This window comes from Bos indicus, chromosome 11 (assembly GCF_029378745.1).
Source record: "Bos indicus isolate NIAB-ARS_2022 breed Sahiwal x Tharparkar chromosome 11, NIAB-ARS_B.indTharparkar_mat_pri_1.0, whole genome shotgun sequence".
NCBI lineage: Eukaryota > Metazoa > Chordata > Mammalia > Artiodactyla > Bovidae > Bos > Bos indicus.
Genome location: NC_091770.1, coordinates 99109858 through 99137854, shown reverse-complemented (window position 1 = coordinate 99137854; position 27997 = coordinate 99109858). Strand labels below are relative to the sequence as shown.

At 56.8% G+C, this 27997-nt stretch overlaps 2 protein-coding genes across 6 annotated transcripts in view; one reads left to right on the top strand and one right to left on the bottom strand.

Moving 5' to 3' along the window:
* Nucleotides 1-498: 498 nt before the first annotated feature.
* LRRC8A (leucine rich repeat containing 8 VRAC subunit A) lies at nt 499-27913 on the bottom strand. 4 transcript variants are annotated; one of them, XM_019970983.2, is made up of 4 exons: nt 27784-27913; nt 24475-24581; nt 7264-9428; nt 499-2387 (listed from the first exon to the last, which is right to left on the bottom strand). In XM_019970983.2, exons 3-4 carry the CDS (start codon nt 9418-9420, stop codon nt 2112-2114), a joined length of 2433 nt encoding a protein of 810 aa, XP_019826542.1. In that variant the 5' UTR covers nt 9421-9428; nt 24475-24581; nt 27784-27913; the 3' UTR covers nt 499-2111. The 4 variants fall into 4 exon arrangements, with proteins under 4 accessions (XP_019826542.1, XP_070655476.1, XP_019826543.1 ...); XM_070799375.1 differs by having other exon boundaries at nt 24475-24577; nt 27784-27900; XM_019970984.2 differs by lacking the exon at nt 27784-27913 and adding an exon at nt 27128-27263.
* LOC109566527 (kynurenine--oxoglutarate transaminase 1) overlaps nt 26988-27997 on the top strand; it is a 37322-nt gene continuing 36312 nt past the window's right edge. The window contains exon 1 of one of the 2 annotated variants that reach the window (XM_070799380.1): nt 26988-27412. In XM_070799380.1, the coding sequence (XP_070655481.1) occupies nt 27080-27412 (333 nt within the window). In that variant the 5' untranslated portion in view covers nt 26988-27079. The remainder of the gene's footprint in view (nt 27413-27997) is intronic. The other variant, XM_070799379.1, reaches the window with a different exon arrangement.

The following is a 27997-nucleotide window of genomic DNA, read 5'->3' as shown; positions in this document are numbered from 1 at the left end:
CTTCTGCCCTTGACCCCAGCGCGTGCCTTCAGCACATCCAGCCCAAAGGGGCTGTGAGCTGGGTCAGGACTGCCTCTGCAGAGCCCTGGAGACTGGCTGCTGTTATTATAAGGACCCAAAGAGAACAGCATACATGTGCCCAATGCACAGATGGGGACATGGAGGGCTCGGGAGGGAAGGGCCTGCCCAGCTTCATGCGGGGAATGACTGAGCTGGGACAAGGACCCGAGACTCCTGGCTCCCGCTCTGGTCCTCCTATCCCTCCCACCAAAGCTCACGAGGGCCGGAACCCTAGGCTCTGGCCGGCAGACGACACCTGGCTGCAGGATCCACTCCTGACAGGCAACGGGACTGTGTCAGTGAGTGTCTGCTGGTAGCTGCCTCTGAGGGGCTTCTGGCTTCATGGGGCAGGTAGGGAAGCAGAGTTCCTTATCTTCTCAGAGACCATGGGGCTGAGGGGACCTCAGAGACCCGAGAGACATGGAGACCTCCAAAGGCCACTTTGTTATAGGTTTATTTGCTATTTGAACCGAGTCCACAAGTTCAGACCCATGTGTAACGGATTGCTTCATGGTTGTCAGAGGCTAGTGTGCATTATTTCTGAGGATTACATCTGATGACACGGCGCGGAAAACACAAATGGACAAATGGACATAATCGTGAAGACGAGAGACGCGAGAACGTGCCTTAGTGTCCAAGTGATCGATCGAAGGTGGCGGGGACCCTGGAGACTGATCTCAATGAAGTGAGCTGGCTTTCCCGCCACCAGGCGCTGCGTGGGCTGGGCGCCTGGGACAGAAACCTATCCAGAACCTGGAGGGCCTGTCTACCCCGGTGGCGACCCTGCCTCCAGGTGTCCCGTGCTGAAGGACGGGGTGGCACGTCACCAGGTGGGGACAGGGCTGACGTCAGCCGCTGAGGCTAGTGGTGGCACTGGGCTAACTCATGACACACAAGGTGCGAAAGCAGAGTCCGGGTGAGGCGGCTCCTCTGGGCTCCTAACACTGCCACAAAGTCAGGGCAGGGAGGACGGAGGGTGCAGCGGGGAGGGGGCGGGGGCGGAGCACCGTTCATCTGGGGATGAGCCAACCCGAGTCCCCTCCCTTCTTGGCAGCTCCGGAACATTCCCTTTGGCCAACAGCCACAGAAACGAGAGCCTGCCAAGATACATGGAGGAGAAAGAAAACAAGACACCAAAAAAACAGAACAAAATAGTCCCCGCTCTAGGAGGGGAGAGGAACAGACAGACTCCTGGACCGAGGTCACCGCGGACTGGAGGCATCCTGCAGCCTGCTCCCCGGGGGAAGGAAGCTAATTCAGTGTCCTGCTGCTCTGCTCAGGGAGGACACTTGTCCTGCCCCGAGACTCCGACTCACTGGCCTTTAGTGTCCTTTTTTTTTTTAAGTTATTTTTTTCTTTTTGATACCCAAACCATCAATTTCAAAAAATTTCTTTCTCCTTAAAAAAATCTCAACTGTGGCAGCAAACCCCAGGCCTGGCTTCTCTGCTGGCGGCCTGCTTTCCCATGGGCCATACCCCCAGAGCCCAGCCTGGCACCTCCGGGGTGACCGTCCCACAGCTGGTTCACCCTGGACCGCTCTGCTCACGTCTGGGTGGGCGCTAGATGCTGGCGGCACCACCAAGAAAAGGAAAACGGAAACATGGCTACCCTTCCTCTAACAGCCCCCCACATCTGAGCTGACCTTTCTTGGGAATGTATAAGTTATCTGGAGGGAGAGGGCGGGAGGTGGAGAAAATAAATACCAAGAACTAAGAAGGTGTCCCTGGACCTCTGGCGTCAGCTTGGCCTCTGGGGCAGCGATGGCCTCCAGGGAGCAGGCCCTGATTGTCCAAATACTGCGCTCACTGGGAGACGGACTGCAGGTCTCTGATCTCCCCCTCAGGCGCCCGCCCTGGGGGGCATGAGTCTCGAGGAGAAAAGGGGCCAGCCCCTCAGGTGCGGTCCTGTCGCCCGGCCCAGCTCCAGCGCCCCTGCTGACAGGCTGGGCTGGTGGTCCGTCGGGCTCCTGGGTTCCTGGGCCCGAGGCCTGCCTGGAGGTCCGGCTGCAGGCCGCCCACTCAGGGCCACCCGTGCTCCATGCCATGGGAGCTCAGGCCTGCTCCTTGTCAGCCCTCCAGAGCCGCTCCTTCACCTCAGGGGGCAGGGTGTTGAACAGGTCCTCCTCCACCACCAGGCCACTGCGCTTGAGCAGCGGGCACTCGCCCAGCTCCACAGGCAGGCACTCCAGTCGGTTGCCACGCAGCTCGATCTGGGTCAGGCTGGTCAGCTCGCCCACCCGCGAGGGCAGCGACTGCAGCACGTTGTTGCCCAGGTGCAGGGCCCGCAGCTTCCGGCACTGGAAGAGCTCGGGTGGCAGCGCCTCGATCTAGAGGTAAGGAGAAGAGGGCACAGTGAGGCGGGCGCAGCCGGGACCCGGGCCTCGGGGCCCCGGCTTCCCTGCCCCAGGCGTTGGCACCTTCTCTGATGCCCATTTCAGCTACCCCAGACCTCAGGGACCAGCACAAGCTGGCCTGAGTCTGGCTAACTCCCCCGTGTTCTGCAGGTCTTGGCTTTGTTGTCACTTCCTCCAGGAAGCCTTCCCTGACCTCCTGGTAACCTAAGGTGCCCATGTTCCCCCAACAGCACTGATCCCTCCGCGTGGTAAAACTGCTTGATCTCCTGTCACTGGCAGACCAGGGACTCTGAGAGGGCAGGGCTGGGTGTGCCATGCTCCCTGCTGTCTCCCAGCAGCTGTCACCCCCCACCCCCCCCCGCCAAAGCAAATCACAGGAGCCAGCTGCTACCAGCTCCATCCCCTCCTCCACCACCCAGGGCTCACCAGGAGCCAGGCCTGGGGGCCTGCCAGGTTTAAGAACAGTTTATGAAAGCACAGCAGCCTGCTGAGAAAACTCTATACCCTCAGCTGTTGCTGAGAACGAGGGAGAGCTCACCAACACGGTCAGAATCCCAGCTGTGTCACTTCCCCTTCCTGGGCCTCAGTTTCCTTATCTGTCAAGTCACAGGCTGAGGGTGGGTGTGGGGAGCCCAGTCTTGGCCATTCGGGGCCCTCTCCTGATTCTGCAAAGTTTGAATTAGAGACAACACCCACTTGCCGCTTACTACAGGACAGGTTCACTCTGAGCACTGATGCTACTAACAGGTGAACTCTCACAACTACCTCTAAGTACTGTGGAAACACTTGTTCCACTTTACAGATGGAAAAACTGAGGCCCTGAAGGATCCAGCCTCCTGAGAAGTTCACAGCTGGAAAGCGGTAGAGCCAAGACATGAATCTGGCTCAAGAGTCCGTGCTCTAACTGTCCACTCTGTTGGTGGAGCAAGGAGCAAACGGTGCAGTTGGGTGGGGACACACGGGAAGAGCCCCATAAAGGCTGGCTTCCTCCCTGCCCTCCTGTGAGCAATCAGCTACAGACATGAGCACTTCCTCAGCCTGTTCTCCTACAACCAGCTCCTTCAGATACGGCGGACAGGAGGGACCCCTCCAGCAGAGCAGGAGCCAGGGGATGGGCCCCGAGCCTACAGAAGGGTGACGGGCAGCTTGCTCTGTCACCATCCGCATGTTTCTGCCGAGGATGCTGAGGCCAGGCAGAGGCCATGCCAAGAGGGGCACTGTAGATGTTTTAAAAAGGACTCCTGACCTGGGTCTGCAAACCCGCCACTGCTGTGCCCAATGGTCAGGAATCGGGCAGGCGTGGCTTCCAGGTGGGCAGGGACTCCAGGAAGGCCAGAGGACAGAGAAGTGGGTTCCTGCAGGACCAGAGCCTCCCAGAGACCCCACTGTGCCCAAAACTGGCCTCCTCTGGTGACACAGACAGTGGCCGGGGAGCGGGAAGGACTGGAACAGTGGGTGGCAGAACTGGGGTTCACGTCGGGGCTCTCCCCCGACACACCCCCTCCCTGGGGCACCCACGGCTCCGCGGCCAGCTCTCTGCAGGCCCCATGGAAGGAGGGGAAGGTGGCTCTGATGGCTCGGTCCCCCACCCTGGCCGCTCCTGTCCTTCATCCTGAGGTGTGCTGGTGCACTGAAGGCATGAAGTCGACTCCCATCATCCCAATCCCACCCTCGCCCACCTCCTCAGGGACCTCAGGCCACCCCATCAGCACTGGCTACCCCTCGAGTCCACCTGGTCCTTGGAAAAAACAAGACAACCCTCCCAGGGGCCTCTGCGACCTTCCCAACAAACCGCCTGGAAAGATGCCGTCTCTCTTGGCCTGGCAGGAGCCGGCTTCTACCCCTGCCCGCCCTGAGCCACCTGCGGCCACTCCTCATCCACTGGACCTGCCCGTGTTCTCCTGTCATCACCCGACTCCCGCACAGGCTGTGCACCCACCTGCCTGGCCCTGCTCTCCACTGCCCCTCCCAAAGGCTCGAGCCACACTCCCCTGGCCCCTACCCTCTAGCCCACCCCCCACCCCTCCCAGACTCAGGAAGGACAGATCTTCACCCAGGAGCCTGGGGGATGACTCCCTGAGCTTCAGGTTCAGGCTGACTTAACCTGGTCCCCTGGACGTCCCAACATGGGACCTACCCCCTCCTCTCTGAAAACCTGTGCCTCGTCCTGCCTCAAGGACCCTCCAGCCACCCAGGCAGCCACGTGAGAACAGGCCTCACCCACTCCTGACAGCTGCATGCAGGGTTTTTTTTAAGATATTTTTTGGATCTGGACCCTTTGTAAAGTCTTTGCTGAGTTCATTACAACATTGTTTCTGTTTTAAGTTTGGGTTCTTTTGGCTCTAGGGCATGTGGGACCTTAGCTCTCCAACCAGGGATGGAACCTGTACCCTCTGCATTGGAAGGTGAAGTCTTAGCACTGGACTGCCGGGGAAGGCCCTGCACACGGGTTTCTACAGCTCTGGACCTCTGTCCTGCCCCGCCCCCACCTCCCTGGAGCTTCAGGGAGAGCCAGCTCTCTGCATTCCAAGGCAGACCTTCCTCCCTCAATCAGTCAGCGGGAATTTGGTGGACAGTTTGCCCCAAGTCAGGCACTGGACTGAAGAGCCAAGATCCAGGTCGTCAGAGCGAAGAGGGAAGGAAAGGACGCAAGGCAGGTAATCTGCAACCAAGTGGGAAAAACAAGATGCCTTCAGCCCTGGCCTCGACGACGACGGGGGCAGGGGCAGTGGGGGGGGCGGGGAGGGGCGGGCGGGGTAGTCCAAATTCCAGAGGTTCAGTTCACAGCTCCACCCCTAGCTTTCAGTTCCCTGTGGACAAAACCTTTGAGAAGTTCCTTCATTGCCTGGCTAACTCCTCCTCATCCCTCAGGGCCAGGTGAGACATCCCCTCCTCCAGGAGACCTGCCTGCCCAGGGCTAAGCCCAGCCCCCGGCACAGTCAAGGGTGCTAACTTGAGTTACCCATCTGTCCCTGCAAGCAGTGAGGTCAGGAAGGACCGGGGTCGGGGTGGGGGGTCCTAGCTCCCCACTAGGAGTGCACAGAGAACATTTGCCAAATCCATGAATGAATATTTGAATAACCATACAAAGAATATGTCCCCTTAACAAGGTATTGGTCAGCAAGACTTGAAACCTGAGAAAACCCGCGGTGAGGGCCTGAGTTGACCCACATTCAGTTGCCCTGTCCACTTCACAGGTAGTAGCCCAGGGGTGGGGGGTGGGGGTGACTCGCGAGGAACCAAGGAACCGCAAGCCCAGAGGGAGGCAGGAAGGTGGGGGGGACTCCCGCTGGGAAGGAGGAGGAGCCGGACCAAGTCTGGCTGGAAGAACTTGCTTTCCCTACAAAGGCCTCTGGGATTCCAGGGGGTGGGGACAGGACGTGATGAAGCATCGTGCTGAACTGGGGGCCAAAGGGTCTCCTTCCTGAGGGACTGCGTGCCTTGCCGCCAGCGCTTCCTGAAGGGTGACCTCAGTCAACGCGTGACCCCGACAGCTGTGCCTGGAGCAAAGAGCTGGAGAGGGCAGGACCGGGCGCCCAGCGGGGGCCTGGCCACACCCTCCTCCACCCTCCTCCACCGGGTATCTGGCGAGGAGCCGCCTGGTCCCCCTCCACGTGCTGAAGGAAGGGTTGTGGTTGTCCCCTCCTCCCCAAATGGGGCTGCTCCCAGGAGTCCAATTTTCCTGACTGGTGGGCCGTGGGCCTGTCCTGGTTCCCCGGGGGCGGATTCTCTAGAGTGAAGCAGCCTGGGATCCGACCTTCACTCCTGTACGCTCTCATATGTGCACACGCGTATCATATGGCGGGGGAAAGGAAGGATTTGTCACAATCTCTGGTTTCCAGGGAGAGAGGCTTGGGGAAGAGCGGAGGGGTTCTAGCGGTCAGAGGTCTGGGGTGCCTGATCCTCCTACGTGAGTGATGCTGGACAGGGCGTGTCCTTCCCTGGAATGGGGTCATTTCAGGGGCTGCTGCCTCCCAACTGCTGGAGCAAGCCCCTGCTGTCCTTCCTGAAACCATCCGCCTCCCTTTGAGAGGGTTTCCACCCACAGTAGGAACTAGGAAGACTTCCTTCCAGCATCAGGTCCCCACCAGGAGAGGGCAGGGCAAAAGGAAGGCACCCCAGCAGCTGCGGCAGAGGCCAGGCCACAAAGCCACAGGACCACCTGCCCTCAACCTCTACCCGCCTGCTTCCACAGAGGGTCCCTTGGGTGGGGGGGTTTCCCCGGACAGGCAAGGGGTGGGTGCAGAGGAACCGAAAAAGGTCTCGATCGCTACCAGGGTGTGGCCTTCGGCTCTGCAGGCCCACGACAGTTTGCACAATTTCCTCTCCAGAAAGACAGGTGGTGACAAGCCAGCCCCAGCGGAGCCCAACTCTGCCCTTCGCCACCCTCGACAGGCAGAGAGGGGAGAGGGTGTGAGTGGCTCTGGGAGGTGCACCAGCCACCCACGCAGTTTCCGTCCTGGGTGGGCCCATCCTGGGCTCCAAGTCTGGTCTAGGACAAGTCCTAGGCCGAGTCCCGCGTCCCATGACCGAGCCCTGACAGAGAAGACTCCTGCCTGTGGACATCCCCATCTCCAAGGAACCCGCCCAAAGCCACCTTGGGGACCAGCACACCATCCCTCCTAGCAGAACCTGGCCGCGTCCTGCAGTCGAGACAGGCTCCCCAGCCCACAGATCCTGATTCGGCGGGTCTGGGCTAAGTTGTGGGGGGGTGCAGGGGAAGCCGCCTGGGAATCTGGGTTTTCATCCAGCTCCTCCCCCAGGGGCTTCTGGGAACCACAGCTGCAGACCCCAGACCAGGGGTGCCAGACGTCCAGAGACACCCCCCACCCTGCCTCGGGCCACTCACCCGGTTGGCCGTGACGGCCAAGTTCTGGAGGCTCTGCAGGAGGCCGATGTCAGCGGGGAGGAAGGTCAGGTTGTTGTGGCTGAGGTCCAGGTAGCGCAGCTTGCGGCAGTAGAAGAGCTGGGTGGGGATCTTCTCGATCTTGTTGCGGTTCAGGTAGAGGCGCTCGAGGTTGGTGAGGTTGCCGATCTGGATGGGGATGTAGGCGATATGGTTGTACCACAGCTTAAGGCAGGTGAGGCGGTGCAGGTGCTGGAAGCTGATGATCTCCTCAATGGTCTTGAGGTTGTTGTCCTTGAGGTCGATCTCCTGCAGGTTGTGGAGGCTGAAGATGGAGTGGGGGATGCGCTCCAGGTCGCAGCGGATGAGCTCCAGCTCTGTCAGGTTGGCCATCTTCTTGAGGCTGTTGAGCACAATGAGCTTCGTGCCCTCATTGTTGATGGACAGTTTCTGCAGGTGCACGCCCACGTCCGTGACCACCTGCGGCAGCTTGCTCAGATTGCTCTTCAGCCTCAGCACCTTGAGCCGCTTGAGCTCACGGAGCCCGTCGATGACGATGAAGCGGTTGTTCTCGGCGCTCAGGTTGCCCGTCAGGTGCAGCTCCTCCAGCGTCTTCAGGCTGTAGATCCACAGCGGGATCTCCTTGATGTCCGTGAACTTGATGTGCAGCGCCCGCAGGTTCTCGCGCAGGAAGGCCAGGGCGGGCGCCTCGATCTTGGCGGCCGTGTGGTACAGCCACAGCTCCTTGAGGCCCGTGAGCTGTGCGATGCTGGGCGGGATGGTCACGTCGGGGATCAGCTCCAGCTTCAGCACCTCCAGCTCCACCAGGTCGAACACCGTGTCAGGGATGCCGCTGAGCATGAACAGGTGCAGCTCCAGCTTGTCCTGCGCATTCTTGGTGAGCCGCTGGCGCAGCTTGTCCAACGTCCACTCGTTGTTGAGGTTTAGCTGCCGCAGCTTGTTCTCACTCACCTCCGACAGGAAGACAGCGAAGCGTTTTGAGTACAGCGGGTCGTACTGGTCGATGAGGTGCAGCATGAAGGCGAAGTCGTTCTTGACGTCGGGGATGTCGCTGTAGCTGCTCTCCTCGCGGATGGACTCGAACGAGTACTTCTTCAGGGAGCGCCGCAGCATCCACCAGAGCGTGTACATGCAGATGAGGCCGTAGAAGATGACCAGGCTGATGTAGAAGGATGCCAGGATCTTGAAGAGCGTGGCCAGCGGGTGGGCGCACCGGTATGTGCGGTAGCCCGTCAGGCTCTCGATGTCCACCGTGCAGTCCACGTCGAACTTGATGTTGTGCACGTAGTAGACGGTGTAGCAGATGATGAGGATGAACTTGATCACCTTGATGATGGTCTGCCGCATGTACAGCCGGTACACGATGTCCCCCTCCTCCACGTGGGTCCGGAACTTCTTCACCTTCTCGAACAGCGCCTTGGCCTGCTCGCCCTCCTTCTTGTCCAGCACGCCCGTCTCCGAGCGGTCCACGATGCCCTGCTCGATCCGAGACTTGGTCCGCTGCAGCATGGGCACGGTGGCCTCCACGTCCTCGCTGACCGTCGATGACTTCTTGTCCATGGAGCCGTTCATCTTGCTGAAGGCCGGCTTGGGGTCGCTCTCCTCCACCACCGTCTCCGACAGGGCCCGCGTGGTCCAGGGCGAGTCGAAGCACTTGAGCAGGATGGACACGAAGTGCTCCAGCTTGGAGCTGGTGCGCGGGAACTTGAACCAGAAGTTGCTGCAGGCCAGGAAGATGAGCGTGTGCAGAAGCACCAGGTAGGGGAAGTACTTGGCAAACCAGTGCAGGCGGTTCTCATAGCACACGGCGTCCACATAGTTGTACTGGTGCCGGTCCAGGTCGTACTTGATGCCGGTGGGGCCGGAGTCGGGGGTCGGCCCGATGGTGGAGTTGGGGTAGGGGGGCTCTGGGCCAGGGGCCGCCCAGCCCCGGAACGAGTCGTTGCAGGAGTCCTTGGTGACCCACTTACAGGGCAGGCAGATCATCTTGTCCTGGGTAACCTGCAGCGTGCCCCCGAAGACAGCAATCATCAGCATGACGATGGAGATGTAGTCGGTGAACACGTCCCACCACGGCTTCAGGATCCGGTACGCTGGCTGCGTGTCCGCAAAGTAGCGGAGCTCTGTCACCGGAATCATGGTTCAATCTGAAAGGGACCATGGGAAGGGGTTACTGAGGGGTAGCTGGGCTTTCTGAGACCGGGGTGGGGGGGGGCGGCAGGGGCAGGAGACTATGGACCCATTGTCCAAAATTCCACCTCGAGGCTAGCTGTGAGTCACAATAGCTGGGCAACACTCACAGGGCAGCCCACGGAGTGGCCTTGGTCCAGAAACCAGACGGCACTGGGTGGCTGGAGGGAAACCACCGCAGGGGAGGTGGCAGCCTCCCCATTCCACAGAAGGGAAGGCTGAGGCATGAAGTCCGGGCCATGCTGACAGATCACTAAAGAGCCTCACAGGGACCCCCGCCTTCCAGCAGGAACAGTCCAGAAGTCCTGTCTAGACCCCATCCTGTTAATCGTAAGACCAACCAGAGGGGCCAGCTGGAAACTTACAGTTCCTTCAGAACCATGTGCCATGAAGCCACGCCAGTGATCTTAAGAGTGGTCATGCAGCTTGTGGGATCTTAATTCCCCCACCAGGGATTGAACCCAGGCCGTCTGCAGTAGAGGTCAGAGTTGTCCTAACTGCTGGACCACCAGGAGATTAATTCAAAGTCCCTGAAGAGATTTATTCAAAGTGTGAGAAAAGCCAACTGTAGAAGAGGGAGTGGACTATGAACTAGCTTCTATAGAACAAATAAGGAAGCTTAAAACATTCCACGTGTGCGTGTGTAAATATATGGCCACACAGGACTCTGGGTGTGTGGGGAGACTGGCAGGAAGGACAAACAGACAGCAGGTTGTAATGACGGGTGCCTGGAGGAGGGGCTGGGCAGCGAGGACTAGAAAGCAGGATGACAGGGTCACACGCTTAGGGCATTTACATCAGATTGTTTCCGGCTATGTGCATCCACGTGTGTTTGTAAAGAAATTTAGAACAGCAGCAGATTCTCCCCCTGCAGAGTCCCACTTGGCAGGTCCTGGGTAGAGCCTGGGAGTCTGGTTTTTTTTAACGCTTGACTTCGAGGCCACATTCAGGAAGTGCAGCCGGGGGCGGGGAAGGTGTGCAACAAAATGAACCTGCGAAGAAACCCTGAACGCCTGGGCCAGCAGGGAGCACCCTGCCGGGACACGTCACTCTTACAATGCTGCTCGGGCCATGAGGCTGTACCAGACCAGAAAGGGACTAGGTGTTCACTGGAGAACAGTTAGGAAAATGTATAAAGCATTATGGACAGAAAAAAAAAAACAACCCTGTAAGAACACCGCCCAGAGTCGCCCACCCCTGTTAACTTTTCACTGAGTGATAACCTTCCAGTCCTTTCGCAAATAAAATTATGATTTTAGGGACTTCCCTGATGGTCCAGTGGCTAAGACTGTACTCCCAACACAGGGGGCCCGGGTTCAATCCCTGGTCAGGGAAAATAGATCCCACAGGCCACAACTGATACCTGGTGCAGCCAAATGAATAAATAAAAATTTTAAAAAAGAACATTCCCTGAAAAAAAAATTGTGATTTTTACATTTTACTGTTTTCTAATCCAGAGTCTAGATTTTTAAACCAAGATTTAAATACCCGTGTTTAGACAAATGGGTCTGTGGGGAGAGGCACAAAGGTCCCAGGTTATGGGACTGGGGCCCTTATTTTGATTACTGATAGTATTAATAGTGACAAACACTTCATAGGACAGGGCCTCCCTGCAAACACCAGATGCTCATATCATCTTGGGCATGCCAGGATGGGTAAGGATAGGAGGAAGCAAACCTAGACCCCTTGAGGGAATCGGGGTGCTCAACAGATGGACATGTGCCAGGCACCAGGCTAAGCCCTTACCGTGGGGTCCACCTCGTGGAGTCGCGTTGACACCCAGGTGCAGGGCCCTATCTTTGGCCCTATTTCACAGATGGGGACAACTGAGGCTCAGCGGCATCACCTGCCCAATGTCACTCTACAATCAGGGCAGAGCTGAGACCAAACTGAAGCCTCCCGACTCAAGTCTTCACCAGGGCTCAGGCTCGCTGTCCTGCCACTGCTCAAGGCCCCACACAGGGCAGTGCCAAGAGGTGGAGCCCAGGAGTCGAGCTTCCTGCCCCCCTCCTGCCAGGATTCCCAGAGCTCAGGTCACCGTGGGGCCAGCAGACACCACTACCCGCCCTGGGCTGGCGGCTCCAGCCCAGGGGGTCGGCCCTCCTGGTAAGTGCCCGCCCTACAGGAAGGCCCTCTAATGACCAGCTGGCTCCTCGCACCACCCACACTGCTGGGCGAGTGGGCATCAAGGGAAGGGCCTGCTGAATCACGCAGCCGGGCCCCCCACCCCAGCTGAATGACACCCTGACAACTCCTTCCTCCCTTCCTGGCTCGCCAAGTCCACGTCCAGGCAGGCGCCCAAAGACTGGGAACCGGAAGGGAGGAGGGGACAGGACCGAGGGCCCGAGGGCGTGCGAGAGCCTGCCCCTGGAAAGTCCGGGGCTGGGACCGCCGAGGCAGGATGCCAGGCGCTGGGGGTGGGGGCAGTCTGTGACCAGGCAGGATGTGGTTGCAGCCTCGCAGCTTCGGGGGAGTGGGTGTGTCACGCAACGGAGAACAGCCTGCCTCTCGCACCAGGAGGACTGGGCCCTGCTGTCCTGGGGCTTGGCTTACGTTGTTTTGGGTCTGAGGTGGGAGGTCCACTCTCCATCACAGGTGAGGGACCCGGAGGCTCGGAGGGGGTGACTGTCCCGTCCACCAGTGTGTCTGGCTCCTCCTGCCCCCCCAACACTTCTGTTCTGAACTCTCTGTAAACCACCCTGCTGAGAAGGGCTTCGTGGAGGGGACAGTCCTGTGATGGTCCTGGGGGGCTCCTGGCACCTCCTCAGCCCAGGGAGAAGACACAGGGGTTGAGAGGGGTCAGGCCAGGGGCCCAGGCCACACAGCTGAGAAAAGCAGGCCTGGCCTCATTGTGGGGGGACCTGGGGAGGTGGGGGGTTGCCCTTTAGCTGCACCACGTTTCGGACTCTGCCAACTCACTGTGGGATTCTGGACAAGTCCCCGCCCCTCTCTGATGGCGTTTCGGGGGAAATCTGCAAAGAAGGCACAGGTGCCAAAGCCCAGGCTTTTGTTCCCAGGGGGCCAGGGATGCGGCGCCTTCCCCCATGGGTCCCCAAGAAGAGACGGCCGGGTGGTCAGGGCAGGTTGCTTGCAGGGCTTTGGGAAGGGCCCAGAGAATCCCAAGCTTCTAAAGCACTTTGTGCAGAGAGGGAAGCAGGCAGCCTGGGCTGGTGTCATCCATCCTCAACCTCCGCCCAGGTGCTGCTGGAGGGCAAGGGTCTGCCGCACACAGCAGGCGCTCAATAAAGGTATCAAGAGAGGGCCTGAGAAGGCAAGGGGAAGAAGTGGGGTGGGGAAGGGCATGGCCTGGGGGTGATGGGCTGGCCTGGCAGAGCGGAGGAGGGGGCCAGGGAGGAAGCTAAGGCGACTGTGGGCACCCCTCCCTCCCGGTTCCTGCCCAGCCCTCCCCAGGGGAAGGAGCGGAGCCCCCTCAGGCAGGGAGGGCCAGCGCAGGGACCTGCCCCGGGAGCTGGTGACTCAAGGTGAAGAGACACCCACAGCTGGAGCCACTCCCTGTTCTGAGAATGAGGGCCCAGCCCAGAACCCTCGGAGCCCAGGAGTGCGCTCTGCTGGCGCCCTCCCTTATTTTCTCAAAATTGTTTTATTGCTGTAAAATACACGTAACATATTTGAATGAAGGACATTCGTTCTGCTGCGCGGCCATCACCGACCACCCATCTCCAGGACTCTTCTCGTCTTGTAAAACTGAAACTGTCTCCACCAAGCACTGACTCCCCCCTCCCCCCACCCCAGCCAGAGCACCTCTATTCTTTCTGGCAGTATGACTCTGACTACTCCAGGGACCTCACATAAGTAGATCGTATGCTATTTGTCCTTCTGGGACTGGTTTCATCCACCTAACATAATGTCCTCCAGGTGCATCCATGTTGTAAAAGTGGAAATCACTGTCTTGTCCGACTCCTTGAGACCCCATGGACTGTAGCCTGCCAGGCTCCTCTGTCTATGGGGTTTCTCCAGGCAAGAATAATGGAGTGGGTTGCTATGCCCTCCTCTAGGGGATCTTCCTGACCCAGGGATCGAAACTGGGTCTCTCGCATTATAGGCAGATTCTTTACCATCTGAGTAGCAGGTGCCAGGAAAAGGAAGCAATTTCCTTCCTTTTCCAGGCTGACTAATATTCCACACATCCATTTTACAGATAGGGAAACTGAGACTCGGGGAGAGAGGTCATGTGCCCAGCATCACACTGCCTGTCACCTTCAACCCAGATCTGGGGTGGAGCCCCGACAAGCAGCACTTCCAGGGAGCAGCTCCCACCCAACAGCTACCCCGGGCCTACCTGGGGATGGTCAGGAAAGCACTAAAAGGTGAAGGGGGCAGATTCAAGGGAGTGGGGACCTTTTCTCCCAGTTACAGAAAACGTCCTTTTCAGGAAGTTTCCTGCAGGCAGTGCGTTCATCCCCTTCCTGCACTGAGGCCTCTGCAGCCAGGACTGCCCCCAGCAGAGGTGTGCAACAGCTTCTCTCTGGGGCCTGTTTCCCCATCAGGAGAGGAATACGGAATCTGTCATGGGGGTGCCCACATTTTGCATAAGGCAGTCAAGGATCACGGGGCGTGTGATCCAGGCTTTGGCTCACTGCAACACCTTCCTGCCCACTGGCATCACCCAGACACTCACTCACTGTCCTGGCCACCCCTGCCTAAAGCCAGCAGGGAGGGGGAGGCGCTTCCAGCAGCCCGGACTTGGTCTCTCTGTAATAAAATGCCCGTGGTAGCAGATGCTATGCCAAACTCTCAGGACTATCAGGGAGTCACAGGAGTGAGGTTTCCCAGACAACCTGTGTGCGGGGACCTCAGGCAGGTGGAGAGCAAGGAGTACAGTGATGGGGGCTTAGAGGGAGGGGCAGGTGGGCTCTGCCACTCAGCAGTGGAGTGACACTGGGCAGGCGACTTCACCTCTCTGAGCCTTGGTCCCCCCCATCTGTGGAATGAGGCTGAGACAGGCACAGACCTGGCCCCCGACGGCAATCTGACTTTAGCAGACAGCTGATGGGTGGATGAAAAGAGCACAGACCCGGAGCATGATGGAAGAAAACAGAAGGAAAAGCGCCCCCGACGCTGGCCCTGACACCTGGCACGGGGACACAGTTAGATGAGGCTGGGCACACAAGAGGCGGGCGGTGAGCAGATCCTGGTCCCTTCAAGAGGCCGCCAGAATGCAACCGGGCCTTTTCAGCAGAATAAAGGAGCTCTGTATGTAATGCCATTTTGAAAATAAAGTGAGATTCAGAACAATAAATAAATACATTGCCATGTTGATAAAGCCTGACCCAGCTGGGGAATGGCTCCCTGTTAAGAGTGGGAACAGGAGGCAGGATGAAAGGAGACTGTAATGTTTTTACCAGCAGGCATTACCTTTGTGACTGAAAAGTAGCATAGAATTTAAAATAAATAGAGCCTAGAAGAAAAGAAATAAAAACTGAGCCCTCAGGTGGAGAGTTCAGGTGTTCTTTTGTGGCTCTCAGAGAGCAATCTCGGGAGGGTGATGGGAGTCTGGCTGGGTCAGGTCTCAGCCCCAAGAGATGGAGAATTTGGAGAGGATCCTGAATAGAAGACAAAGATTAAAGGGCTGAAATCCAGGCAGCTGAGAAAGACAAAAAGGCCGTGTGCCCTGCTGTCCTCTGCTCTAACCCTTCTTCCAGAACAGAGGCATCTCTTAAAGCTACTGACCGTGCCCTCCTGGAGGTCAGCGAGCTGGGATTCACCCCAGCTGCACCACGTAAAGCTCATTGGCAAGAGATTGCCCATAGAGAGGTCAGCAAGGTAGGCTGGGAGCCCCGCAGGACACAGACCCCTCCAGATTCATCCCAGGCCCCATGCAGAGTCCGGAACACAGAAAGCGGAGTAAAGGTTTGCTCAACTGGGCTGAGCTGGGAGGGGGAGGCGACAGGAAGGAGGTGGGCAATCGTCAGGCAAGATTCTAGGACAAAGGTTTAGTTACAGGAACATTCATGGTGGTTGTCTTTATACCCCAGGAGAATTGGAAACCATCCAGATGCCTGTTACTGGGTGATCAATTAAATACCTATTTAATGACCTGATGATGGAATACTATAAAACAATGAAAACACGTTAGAGCAAAGCACTTGATGACCTGATGACATGACTAAATACCTTCAATGCAAAAAGGAGGTAACGAGACTATGACAGAGGAATAAGCAAGCCTTCTGCAATAACTTAGACGTATATTTTAAAAATACTGACAGTGACATTAGGCTGATGTTTACAATCTTTTTTTAACCCCAAACTTCCCTCTGTTTTCTGTTATAAGAATACGTTACTCAGGGAATTAAGAAAAAAAGATTTTTAAAAATCAAGATTCCCAAGGACCAAGAGTAGCTACAACACTGGGGAAGAATAATGTGGGAGGAGACCCAGTATAAAGGTCTTGGAATTCCACCAATTCGGCGGGGATGTGGGGATGGATGGCTGGACCAGGGAACTAGAAGAGCAAGCCTAAAAGAGACCCTGAAATTTCTGGAAACGTAGACGTGACGGCGTCGACTCTGCAGGCTGGGGAGAAAGAATGGGTGTCCACAAACGGAGCTGGCCTAGTTACCCACAGAAGAAAAGCACAGCCCCATCTATCGACTTGCAGGAAAATAAATTCCAATGAATTCAAGACCTAAGGCAAAACTTGCAAATATTTAAAGAAAAATCTAACTGACCACTTTAATGTCTTTAAGACAGGGAAAGATCTCTTATCCCAAATGAGCACAAATCCTCAGAGGAAGAGGCGCATCTACCGATCACATTACAGTTAAAATGGACGCACATCAAAGGACCTAGTAAGTGAAATGCACCCACAGGCCTGGAGAGACACTTGCAGTGGGTTTACCTGCCAAAGGATTAATGCCCAGAACAAAGACAGAACTCCTCCAGATACACAGAAAAGACAAACCAATAGGGAAGAAAAACGGCAAAACGTGAATAGACAATTCACAGGGAAAAAAAACACAAATGGAAATTCACGAATGAAATAATTCTTAATCTCATTGTTAACCAAGGAATGCAAATTAAGACAATCACCAGCCATTTCACTCCCCTGCGATTGGCCAGAAATGTTGAATTCTTAGATGAGAAGATAGAGTGCATTCATCCTCCGACCCAGCAATTTCGCTCCTAAGGCTCTGAGGGTTGCTTCACACGTCTGTGTGAAGCCACAGACAAAAATGATCACTCCAGAGTTGTTCCTGATAGCAAAAGGTCAAAAACCTAGATATCCAACAACAGGAGAAAGGATGAATTACTCTGAGAATACAGTGAAATGCTGAAGCAATGAAAGTACCAACCTGTATCAACATGAAAAAAAAATTAAAGTGAAGTGCTTAGTCGAGGCCAATTCTCTGTGACTCTATGGACTGTGTAGCTCACAAGTCTCCTCCGTTCATGGGATTTTCCAGGCAAGAATACTGGAGTGGGTTGTCATTTCCTTCCCAAAATAATGCTGAACCCCAAAACAAGCTATAGAACACACACATCATCTGAGGTTTTCTGCAGTGTGTATACCCAGGTGTGGCAAAGGTATTAGAAACACGCGTGTCGTTGTTTAGTCAGTAAGTCATGCCCAATTCTTTGCAACCCCATGGACTGCAGCCCTCTAAGGCTCCTCTGGCCGTGGGATTTCCCAGGCAAGACTCCTGGAGTGAGTTGCCATTTCCTCCTCCAGAGGATCTTCCTGACCCAGGGGTCAAACCTGAAGCTCCTGCATTGCAGACAGATTCTTTCCCAAGCGCAAGGAGAGCCCCAAAATCAAGCTGATAATTTCATCTAAAGAGGGAAGAAAATGGGATTGGGGAAGAGGCTTCAACTGCACCTGAAATGATTTGAGAGAGAGAGCGTGTGTGTGTGTGTGTGTGTGTATCTCTATGTGTTTATGTGTGTGTATGTGTATCTATATCTCTATGTGTATGTGTGTGCATCTGTGTGTCTGTGTGTGTATCTGAAGCAATTACAAAACATTAAGATCTGGCAAAGCTAAGTCCTGGGTACAAAGATATCTGTTCTAGTTTCATAACTTTTGCAGGTGCTTAAACTGTCTCATACAGAATTTACCACGATAACCATCTGTTTCTCCCACTCCGGACTGGTCTGCTCTCTGGTCTTTGCACCTGCAGGGCTCAGCCGGAGGCAGCAGCTACTAGGCCATCGCCAGGGCAGCAGACTCCACTCTTTCCACCTGGCCTGCCCCTGGCTGGCGCAGCGGCAGCTGTGGCCTCTGAAGATACTGCAGAACGCAGCCTCACCCCCGCCTGGTCCTCCCCGCCCCAGGGAGACGGGGAAGGATGCAGCCAGACCCTTTCCACTGGGTAGCACCCACAGGTGGACAGAAGTGAGACTGGGTTCCTGAGGTAGGGCTGGAGCACCCCTGTCCCCAGGCACTCAGAAAGGCAACCCAGAGGGCCCCTCTCCTCCCCATGGCGGCAGACAGATCCCAGGGAGTGTGAAGAGCAATAGCTCTGGAGTTGGGGAGACGCGGGTTCAAATCCAGCTGTAGCATGAAACAATTCATGACTCCAGGCGAATCAGTGAATCTCTGGAGGGTCAGTGGTAAAGAATCTGCTGCCAATACAGAAGATGTGGGTTCCATCCCCAGGTGGGGAAGAGCCCCTGGAGAAGGGACATGGCAGTCCAACATTCTTGCCTGGGAAATCCCACGGACAGAGGAGCCTGGGGGCTCCAGTCCATGGGGCTGCACAAGAGTTGGATACAGCTCAGCAACTAAACGACAACACACCAGGCAAATTATTTAGCCCAAGGCTTGGTTTTTGCAACTTTAAAATAAAAACAATGCTACCTACCTCATATCTGTGTAGAGTGACCCAAAAGATGTCCAAGAGATATTAAGTAAAATAAAAGATGCTGGGTGTTCCCTGGTGGCCTAGTGGTTAGGATTCCAAGCTTTCACTGTGGTGACCCGGGTTCAATCCCTGGTCGGGGAAACAGTCTTTAAGATATATGATGTATCATGTATTATTAAGTGATATAAAATGTCACAAAATGGACAAATACTTTATGATTTACATGTTTGGTACTCAAATCTGGTATTTTTGTGAGTAGAAAAAAAAAAATTGGGAAAAGAAACTAAAGACCTTCCTCATTGTGTGGTTTCTGAAGAGTGTAAAAGAGTTTAGGAGAAATAGTACCGGCCATCCGTCAAGTATGAAAAAGGTTTGCCTACCTGCCTGCCCTACCCAGGCGTGCCCTAACACGCGCACGTAGGGTGCAGGGAAGCCAGGCCTCAGCGTGGGTGGGCTCAGAGCCCGGGGCCAATGAGTGCTCTTCTCTGAGCCTCAGTTTCCTCAACTATAAAATGGGAATGTTATAGTACCAGTCTCAGAGACTTAGTGTGAGAATTAAAAAGAGCACAATGCACGTCTTATGGGACAACCCAAGGCTGGTACACAGGGAGGCGCACTGTGCTGATCTCATCCACCTGCCTTTGCAGAGACCCTCCCAGAATTTACTGGGGGACAGACACCCGAGAGAGGGCTGAGCCCCAAGCACAAACCCCTCCAAGCATAGACCAGGCATCCCCGAGCCCCCAGGACCTCCCAGGACTCAAGACGCCACACTCCAGGGCCTTGTACTCCCGCAGCCCCAGCTCAGAACTCCAGGACCGGACAGAGAGCTGGTGAGCCACCCGCAAAACCACCCTGAGGGGTCAAGCCCGCTCCACGTTGTTGATGTCCTCGCAGGGCCTCTTGCAGATGGGGAAGGAAGTCGAAGAAATGACATGCCGCCCCACTGTCCAGAGGGTGGCCAAGCAGGCAGGCTCCAACCACCCCCACGCTAGCCCGCAGCACTTGGCTTTTACACCTGAGCCGTGGCAGGCCGGCCAGGCTGTGGGTAAACAGGGCACAGAGAGCCCTTTGTTAAAACCCAAATTGAGAGGCTGGGAATACTTCCCAGGCGGGAGGGAGGGGAGGCCGAGGCTGGCCCCCCTCGCCCCTTCTTGTACCACGCTTGGGGAGGCTGACCCTCCAAGGTGCTCCCAGGGAAGGGGGAAGGGCCTTTCCCAAGAGTTCCGAGGAAGACACTGGGTCACTGGCCCTGCCCTGGGAGCATTCTGGGCTTATGAATCTGCTCCTCGGTCAGCACCCTGGGGCCTCCTCTGCTCCAGAGCAGGGGCTGGAGGTTGGGGGGATGGCGGGGGGTGGGGGGAGGAGAGGGCCGACCCATCATCTGGGACACCCAGCCCCCACCCACCCCAGAGCCAGCACTGCCCTTGAGGCCCCCACACCCGCCGGGGTGAGTCAGCAGCTGTGGGCTGGGGGTGCTGCCTGGCTCCATGCATCCTGCGTTGAAGGGCACACCCTCACTTTCGGGGAAAGAAGAGGGGAGGCAGTCCGGAGCAGGGAGGGAACAAGTTTCAGTTCCAAACTGCTCTCCATGTGGGCCGGGCCTCCCAAACAGGTTGGTCCTCAAGCACTCTTGCAAGGGTGCGGTGGCCTCCTGGGGGAAGGGTGATCAGTGAAGGACACCCACCTTGGTTCCCCGAGCCAAGCACACAGAGGCCACAGGCCGGGTCTGAGGCTCAGGACGGCCCCCTCGCCCCATCAGGCGGGCGTGTTACTGCCACGGGCTCCGGGTCACTGATGCGGCCCGCACGTCAGCACCAGGCCTGGCATGTCCGGAACCTCGGCTCCCAATCTCCAGGAGCCTGGTACAGCTCCCCGCCTCACCAGCGCGTGACCCTGGGAGTCACTTCCCTCCCGGGTCCCTGGTTTCCTCATCTAGGAAATGGTATTCCTGGTCAGGGCGGCGGTGAGGACTGACGAGGCGGTCCATAGAAAGCTTTTGGCTCAGAGCCTGCCTCATAGAAAGACTGTAATGTTAGCTGCTGTTTTTTTTTTACGGGAGGTTTCATCAGTCCATTTAGGGGTGTGAAGTCAGGCCCAGAAAGGTTAACTGACCTGCCCAAGGCCACACAGCTAGAAGATGGCGGAAAGACCGCCACCCATCTGGTCTGCCTTTCCCTTGCATGCCTGCCTGTCTTGAAGGCCAGCAGGTCTCCTGGACCTACCTGGGCACCCAGAACCCTGCAAATGCTTCCTGGGACAAGATCCCTGTTTCCAGAGGGGTACCTGGAATTAAGGTCTCTGCAGGGAACTCCAAAAGGCCATCCTCAGATATCTCTGGTCTCTTAGGTACAGCTTTAAGGAAACTCTGGGAGGGAGCCCAGCTCTGGGCCTGGCTCCACGCGGGGCAGAAGGGCCTTGAAGACAGGTCTTGATCTGCTTTGAACACCAGCACTGCCTTCCCAGACGGGGTACGAAAAGTGGGCAGGAGCCCCAAAGAGAGGTCACAGACCCATCTGCCGAGGTCCCAGGGGACTGCGAATGAGGGGGGGCCTGGCCAAGGGTAAGCCGCCTGTTGCCCAGCTCTCCAGACTGGAAAGGTCTGCCCCCAGGTATCCAGCCAGGAGACATGACAGCAGGACTTCTGCGCGGCCCTACCTGGGTGGCACGTCCGTCCACAGGCCAACTCTGCCAGGGGTATGAAGTTAGCGGAGGTGACTCTGGGGTGCCCAGGTGGCATGTGAGAGCCGTGGAATTTTACAGCTGCTTCTCTGGTGGAACATGGCTCCAGACCTGAGGCTGTATCTCAGTGTCCATTTAATTTGGATGTTTTAAGTCCTCAAGAGACGGTTAAACATAGAACTTCCTACGAGATGTGAAATGCAATAGAAACGCATCGGGGAAGAGAGCAGGGAGAGGTTTGTGGCTGGGAGGAAAAGTCATTCTAGAAACCTCAGCCTTCCCACCCTACACACGCTAGGAAGTCACTGAGATCCGGGACCCAAGGGAGCCCAGCCCTGATTCCACGCCAAGGGCACCTGGCGGCAGATAGAGGTTGAGACCAGGGCCGATGGAGAAGCCCTGGTCAGTGTTCACCAGCATGGTCAGCAGGTCCTCAGCCCCACAACGGCCTGGGGAGCTTCTTCAAAATGCAGATTCCTGGGCTCACCCCCTACTCAGTTGCTGCAGGCCTGTGGTGATGGGTCCAGAGGAATCAGCATTTTGAACAAGCTCCCAAACAACTCTGAAGTACCCGTAAGCCTGAGAACCTAGAGAAAAAGACAAATGAGAGGTGGGCTAGAAAGAGCACAGGCTGGACTGCCCTGGTGGTTCAGTAGCTGAGACTCTGTGCTCCCAGAGCAGGGGACCCGGGTTCGATCCCTGGTCAGGGAACTAGATCTTACATGCTGCAATTAAAGACCCCACATACTGCAACTAAGACCTGGTGCAGCCAAATAAAAAAATAATGGAAAGGAAAAGAAAAAAAACAGGTATCGATCAGAAAAAAAAAGCACAGCTGCCCAGACACACAGACCCAGGTCCACATCCTGGCTCTACCACCGGAACTGTACAACTTCCAGCAAGAACCTTCACGCCTCCAGCCCTGGTCTCCTCACCTGAAGACTGTGGCGCGTCAGATGGTAAACTTCATGGTGACCAGCCCACCACCTGGGCTCGGACCACAGCCACCGTGGACATGAAGGCTCTGCTGCTGGAAGGAAGGCGAGCAGAGCGTTGTCCACCGAGAGGCCAGGTCTGGGGCCCCCGCCAGAGGTGGCCCAAAGAGGCCCGTGCCAGAAGGAAAAAGACTCCAGGAAAGACTGGGAGGAAGAATCGGGAGAGGCAGACGGTCTGGATGGAAAGCTGAGCTCCGCCAGCGGAGGGACGCATCTTTGCACAGACCTGACTCCCAGGGTGGTCCTGCCCACCAGGCTACGCAGGGGTCCCTCCTGCCAGGGAAAAAAAAAACAAACCCAGCCAGAGGTATCTATGCCCCAGCAGGGCATCCTGAGATCCTGACCCCAGGGCAGTGCCCGACCTTCGCTTAGCCTGTCCACTCTCAAGGCTAAAACCTAAGAGGAGTGCTCGGGGGACCGAAACCGAACCATCCACCAGAACGGCCTGGCGAACCGAGTCGGGGCCAGGCTCAGGCCAACGCCACACTGTGGCCCTGCCTCAGGCAGACAGAGGAGGGCCAAGACCTGGAGGCCAAAACCTCTCGGGCTGGCCCAGGCCATTCCTTGCTGGCACGGAGGAGGAGTTCTGATCTCAGATAAGTAGGATGTGCTGCTTCCTGCTCGTCGCTGGCCAGAGACCTCAGCTCAGGCCTCCGATACTGGGGAAGGGGGGCTGGCAGAGTTCCTCAAAACCAACAGGAAACTCCTACGGGGCAGGCCTGGGGTTTGCTGACCTTGTCCCAATAAACAGGACGGTCAACAGAATCACACGCCAGGCATTTCCCACCGCCCTCTGCTGCTGTAAATGTCCCGACAAACAGCTCAGAAACCCTGGATGGGGAGGCGGGGGAGCACTGCGGGTGGGAGGAACGGGAGTGGGTAGGGACCTTCTGACGGGACTCACCCACAGCTCGACCTCATCAAGAAAGAGGTCCAGGGAGGACTGTGAAATGAGACAAGAGCAAGCGGCAAACCAGCGGCTCTATCAGGACTGACTTGATTTTAGGAAAAAAAGGCAAATGCTAACAATGCATGTGGGCAAATCCAGCCCTCCTCACTCACGTCTCTGGAGACGGGGATCACAGGAGACTCTAGCTTCCACAAGGCATTAAAATCAAAACAAAACAAACAAAAAAACACGTAACGGGCATGCAACTTGGCTGGTAATTACAAAAACAAAACAAAGCAAAACAAACAAACAAAAAACATCGGAGATACCATTTCCTCTAAAATCCGGGCTGGGAAAGGCAAGGCCTACCTTAACAAAAGCCACGGTGGGAGGTGAAGGCACGGAGAATAAAGGACCCCAGCCTGGGATTCCAGGACCTGGCTCCAGCCCCACACCCCTGCCTTCCGACCCGATGAGTTGCTTCCTTCCTCTGAGCCCCAGTTTCCATGTCTATAAACAGCAAGGGTGGGGAGGTGGGTGGGGGTGGATCAAGGCCACTGCCTGAGCTTCCACAAATGACCAAAGAAATCATTGATTAGGTTTGTTTTACAAATTATTAAGCAGCTTATACCCACACCCACTATGCTTAGAGAACACGTTTGAGGACACCCTGAGCCACCTTCCCTGTATCGACATATTTAATCTTCAAGATACTCTCAAGGGAGGCAAGGAGCTAATATTACCCTCTTTTCACAGATGAGGAAACTGAGGCTCTGAGAGGCACATCGACTGGCCCACAGTCACTTATCGAGCATGTGGCAGCTGGGACTCACACCCAGGTCTGACCACAACGTCTGGGTTCTAACCGGTGCATGCTCCTGCCTTTGAGAACTGTTCTCCAAAGCAGAGGCCAAGACACCTCCCATCTTCAAAGATGTCCATGTGATAGTGTGGGGGAAAAACAGCTCGCTGGCTCCTTCTCAGAGACTCATGTTCTCAGTCAGCTCTGAGACACCCGTCAAGGCTCCGAGAGGTCCTGCAGCCCGGACCATGACAGGTTACTGTTCCTGGAGTCACCTGACCACTGTGCCCAGAGAAACTGGTGTCCCACCGAACACACCTTGGGAAATATGGTCACGAGACAGCATGAACCACCTCCCAAGACTGACAAAAACCAGGGGTTCATCGTGCAGGTTCACACCTGCTGGGTATGGCGTGCATATATGTGCTAAGTCGTTTCAGTTGTGTCTGACTCTTTGTGACTCTGTGGACGGTAGCCTGCCAGATGCCTCTGTTCATGGGATTCTCCAGGCAAGAATACTGGAGTGGGTTGATATGCCCTCCTCCAGGGGACCTTCCTAACCCAGGGATCAAACCCACATCTCCTGCACTGGCAGGCAGGTTCTTTACCACTAGCGCCACCTGGGAAGCCCCACTGCTACTCAGCTGACCACTGAGTTGGGAGAAGGAAGAAGAGTTTTGTCTTCTGCACCCTTGTCCTAGAAGCCCTGGCCTTACAGCAAGAAGAGCAAAGGGCTGTGGGGACAGGGACACTGCCCTCTGCCCCCTGTCTAGGGGCCGAGGGTGGCCTGGAGGGAGGGGGCCCAGTCCTTACCCTGAGGACGGCTCTGCTATCTGAGAGCTGGCTGATGGTGCTGAGGCTGGCCCACGTCTGTCTGGGCAGGGTCTTGGCATTCCTTTCGCTCCATGGAAGCCGCCTGCCTACGAGGAAGCAAGAGCTACCATGAGCAGGGAGGTGTGTGGGAATCAGCATTACCTGCTGGGCTGCCGACAGTTTCGGAGCCCCTACTCACTGCCCGGCCTGGACCAGGGTGACGCCAGAGAATCGGACAGTCTACCGGGGAGATGCCAAGGCAAAAGTTATCACCGGCTCTTGAGTGCCTGGGGCTCTGCTGGGGGAACCCAGGCCCTCTGGGAACGGGGGAAGAAGCACTAGACCCAGACAAGTTGGGTCAGGGAAGGCTCCCTGAAGAGGGTGTTGCCTAAGCTGACTTCCTGGGAAAGAGTGGGAGTTGGAAAGAGCATTCCAGGCAGAAGAGACAGCACATGTTTGCCTGGAGGGAAGACAACATGACTTCTAGAGCACGCTGAGCGGTTCAGCCTGGCTGGATCCAGGGCTGGAGGCGGAAAGTGGCAAGAGGTGAGCTGCAGCAGGGTGAGCTGGATCCAGGCAGAGACACGCCCTCAGCCCAGACACAATTTCAAGGAGCGTTTAGTGAGCATCTACTCCATGCCAGGCACTCTGCTCAGAACTGTTCACAGGTCAGGAGGGTGGGGAGAGTAGTGTGATCAGACCACGATAGGGTTGTTGTTGCTGTTCAGTCGCTCAGTTGTGTCCGACTCTTTGCGACCCCCGTGGACTGCAGCACGCAGGGCTTCCCTGTCCTTGGCTATCTCCCAGAGTCCATTTAGATCCATGTTCATTGAGTCAGTGATGCCCTCCAACCATCTCATTCTCTGCCAGGTAGGGGGGAGTGTTTAAACCAGCCAGGCACTGGGAGTGTGGCCCAGCCATTAGTGAAGGGGGAAACGACAAGCAATCAGCAGGAAGGGGAAAGGGGTGGGGGTGGGGGGGAGATGGTTACACAGACAAAGGGATCGTGGCGCCTTTTAGCTGCTTATGCCATGGAACATTTCTCACAGCCGCTCAATGCCCAGGCGCTGTGCTGAGAGGAAAGAAGCAAGAAATGGTTTCCAGCCTCTCAGAGAACCCCACGCAGAGTGATGGAGGCTGGGCAGAGAAGCACCTGGGTCCATGAAGGCACGGAAGCCACGGAAGCCAGGCTCTACCCTCACCCCTGTCCTCCTTGGCAAGGAGAGGGATTTACTGAGGCTGGGAAAGCCAGTCACTTGCCCGTGGCAGAGGCCGGCCCAGAACTCAGGCCACAGGACTCACTGGCACTGATTGTCCTTACCCTTCCTCTTCCAGGAAACACACACAGACCACCCCCTGCACACTCAGCCACAGCTAATGCCTCTTTCCTCTGGGCTGCCTCTGAGACATTTCTAGCATTATGCTGGCCTCTGTGTCAACGTTGTCCTGTCTGCCTCTCTTCCCAGACTATTAGCCAGGGACCGTGTTCTCCTAGCACCATTCCTGGCCCAGGCCAGGCACTTACCAAAGGATGGTTGAATGAATGAATGAGTCAAGGCAGGGAGAGGAGGTGTGCTGGGCTCTAGAGCCCCACATCTAACCCACCTGACTCCCCATGAGGTCTTACACCATCATCGTGTGAAAACCCAAAATCATCTCCACTCTCAGGAGAGTAAGGAAAACAGGATGATCCCTTCCCTTAAATACTACAAGTGAGGTCCAGGCCAAGCCAGCTCCCTGAGTTCTGACCCACTGGGACAATCCTCACAAGCGCCCACTGTCCAGAAGGACCACTTGAAGTCTGCAGAGGAAACAGCTTCCTAGTGGGCGTGCCCAAGAGATGGAGGATCTGGGTGAGTTACAGGGAGAAGTCACAAGCGTTCCTCAGGCCCTTGCTGTGTGCCCCACAGCCCCTGGGAGGCCCGGGGGGCATGGGAGGTAACCCCAAAAAATCTCTAAAACTGGGAAGACAAGGCAACAGGGGCCAGTCATTCACACCCCAGCACCTCTCCAAAACCCAGTCCTCCAGCACAAGTCATCTGTCCTTGCCTCCCCCTCCCCCCCAGAGCCAAACTTGACCTTCACAAAGGCACTGCCCAGTCCCTCTGAACAAACTCTCACTCCCCCATCCCCTCCACCAGAAGAGTAACCAACATCAGACCTCCTCCTCCTGCCTCTAGTCTGTCTGTCTGCCCGTCTGTCTATGCAGCCGGCAGGATACACGGTTTGTCAGGGGAATAAGGTAACTCCTAATGGAAAAGGTAGGAGAGGCCCCTGGGAGCTTTTAAGCTCCACCAAATCCTTCCTCTACAATTTAGGCCCAAATTCCCTTTCCCTCACACCTCATCCCAGAAAGGCTTCAGGGGGGTAAGGCAGAGAAAGAGCCCTTAGGGGAAGAGACGGCCCCACCCTTCCAGCCAAGTCCCCATCAGGAGGAGACTGCTGCCAGAAACACCCCCAACCATCTCTCTTCCTTCCCAAAAAAGGCAGCACTGGCACCGGCAGAGAACCAGCCCAATCCCGGTTTCACTCCAGTCCAGACCAGGGGAAAGAAGCGGTCGACGCAAGGAGCAGAATCATCAGGGAGCCTCAAGAACCCACGGCTATGCTGCTTCAGCTGGGCAGCCAACTTTGCGAGGTCTCCAGCCCGCACCTCATCAGACCTGGCTCTCAGGCCCATCTGGATGCACAAGACACCGGCAGGGTTCAGAACCTCAGACCCCTGGACTGGGCTTCCCAGGAACCCCAGCCCAGACAGGCCCCCAAGAGCCTCGCCAGGGAATCTGCCCTCCCCCCACCCAAGTCAGGGCACAGTTCCCGCCCGATCCAAAGGAGGGAGGGTTCCAAGGGAAGAGGAACGGGCAAGGAGCCCAGGAGAACCTTTGAAAAAGGGGAGAAAAAAAGATCCCAAGGAGAGGGCCCAGAGGTGGAACCTCCAGTAAGTGGGGGAGTGTGTGTGTGTGTGGAGGGTGGGGATCTGGGGGAACCCAGGGGATGACAAGGGGACCTGGGGGAGCCGAGGCGGAAACTCCCGGTATGTAGAGCGCAGGGAGGCACTAGGGTGCCTGGGAGGGGGCTCGCGCGCCGCGGCGCCGGGGAGAGGAGGGGAGGGACCTCTGTGACCCGGGGCGCGGGGAACCCGGAGGCAGGCAGAACCGAGCTGCCGCGGGAGGCCCCCTGTGAGCCAGCCCCGGCGGGCAGAGCCCGATCTGCCCAAGGCGCCTGGGGCCGGGCAGCTGGCCGGGGACGTCCAGGAGTTGATTTCAAGAGATGACAGCTCGCGCCCCCTTCCCCTCCCCACCCGCTCACCTGGGCCCGCCGCGCCCGGCCGCCCAGCCGGCAGCCCCGAGCCCCTGCCGCTCTGCCCCACTGCCGGCCACTGCGCCCCTCCGGCGCCTCCTTTTGTTTGTCCCTCACTGCACCACTCAGCCTCCTCCGCCCCGGAAGTGACGTCACCGTCGGGCGCGAACGCGGCGCCCGGGGCGTAGCCATCTTTTTGAGGGGCGCTCTTCTCCTCGCCTTC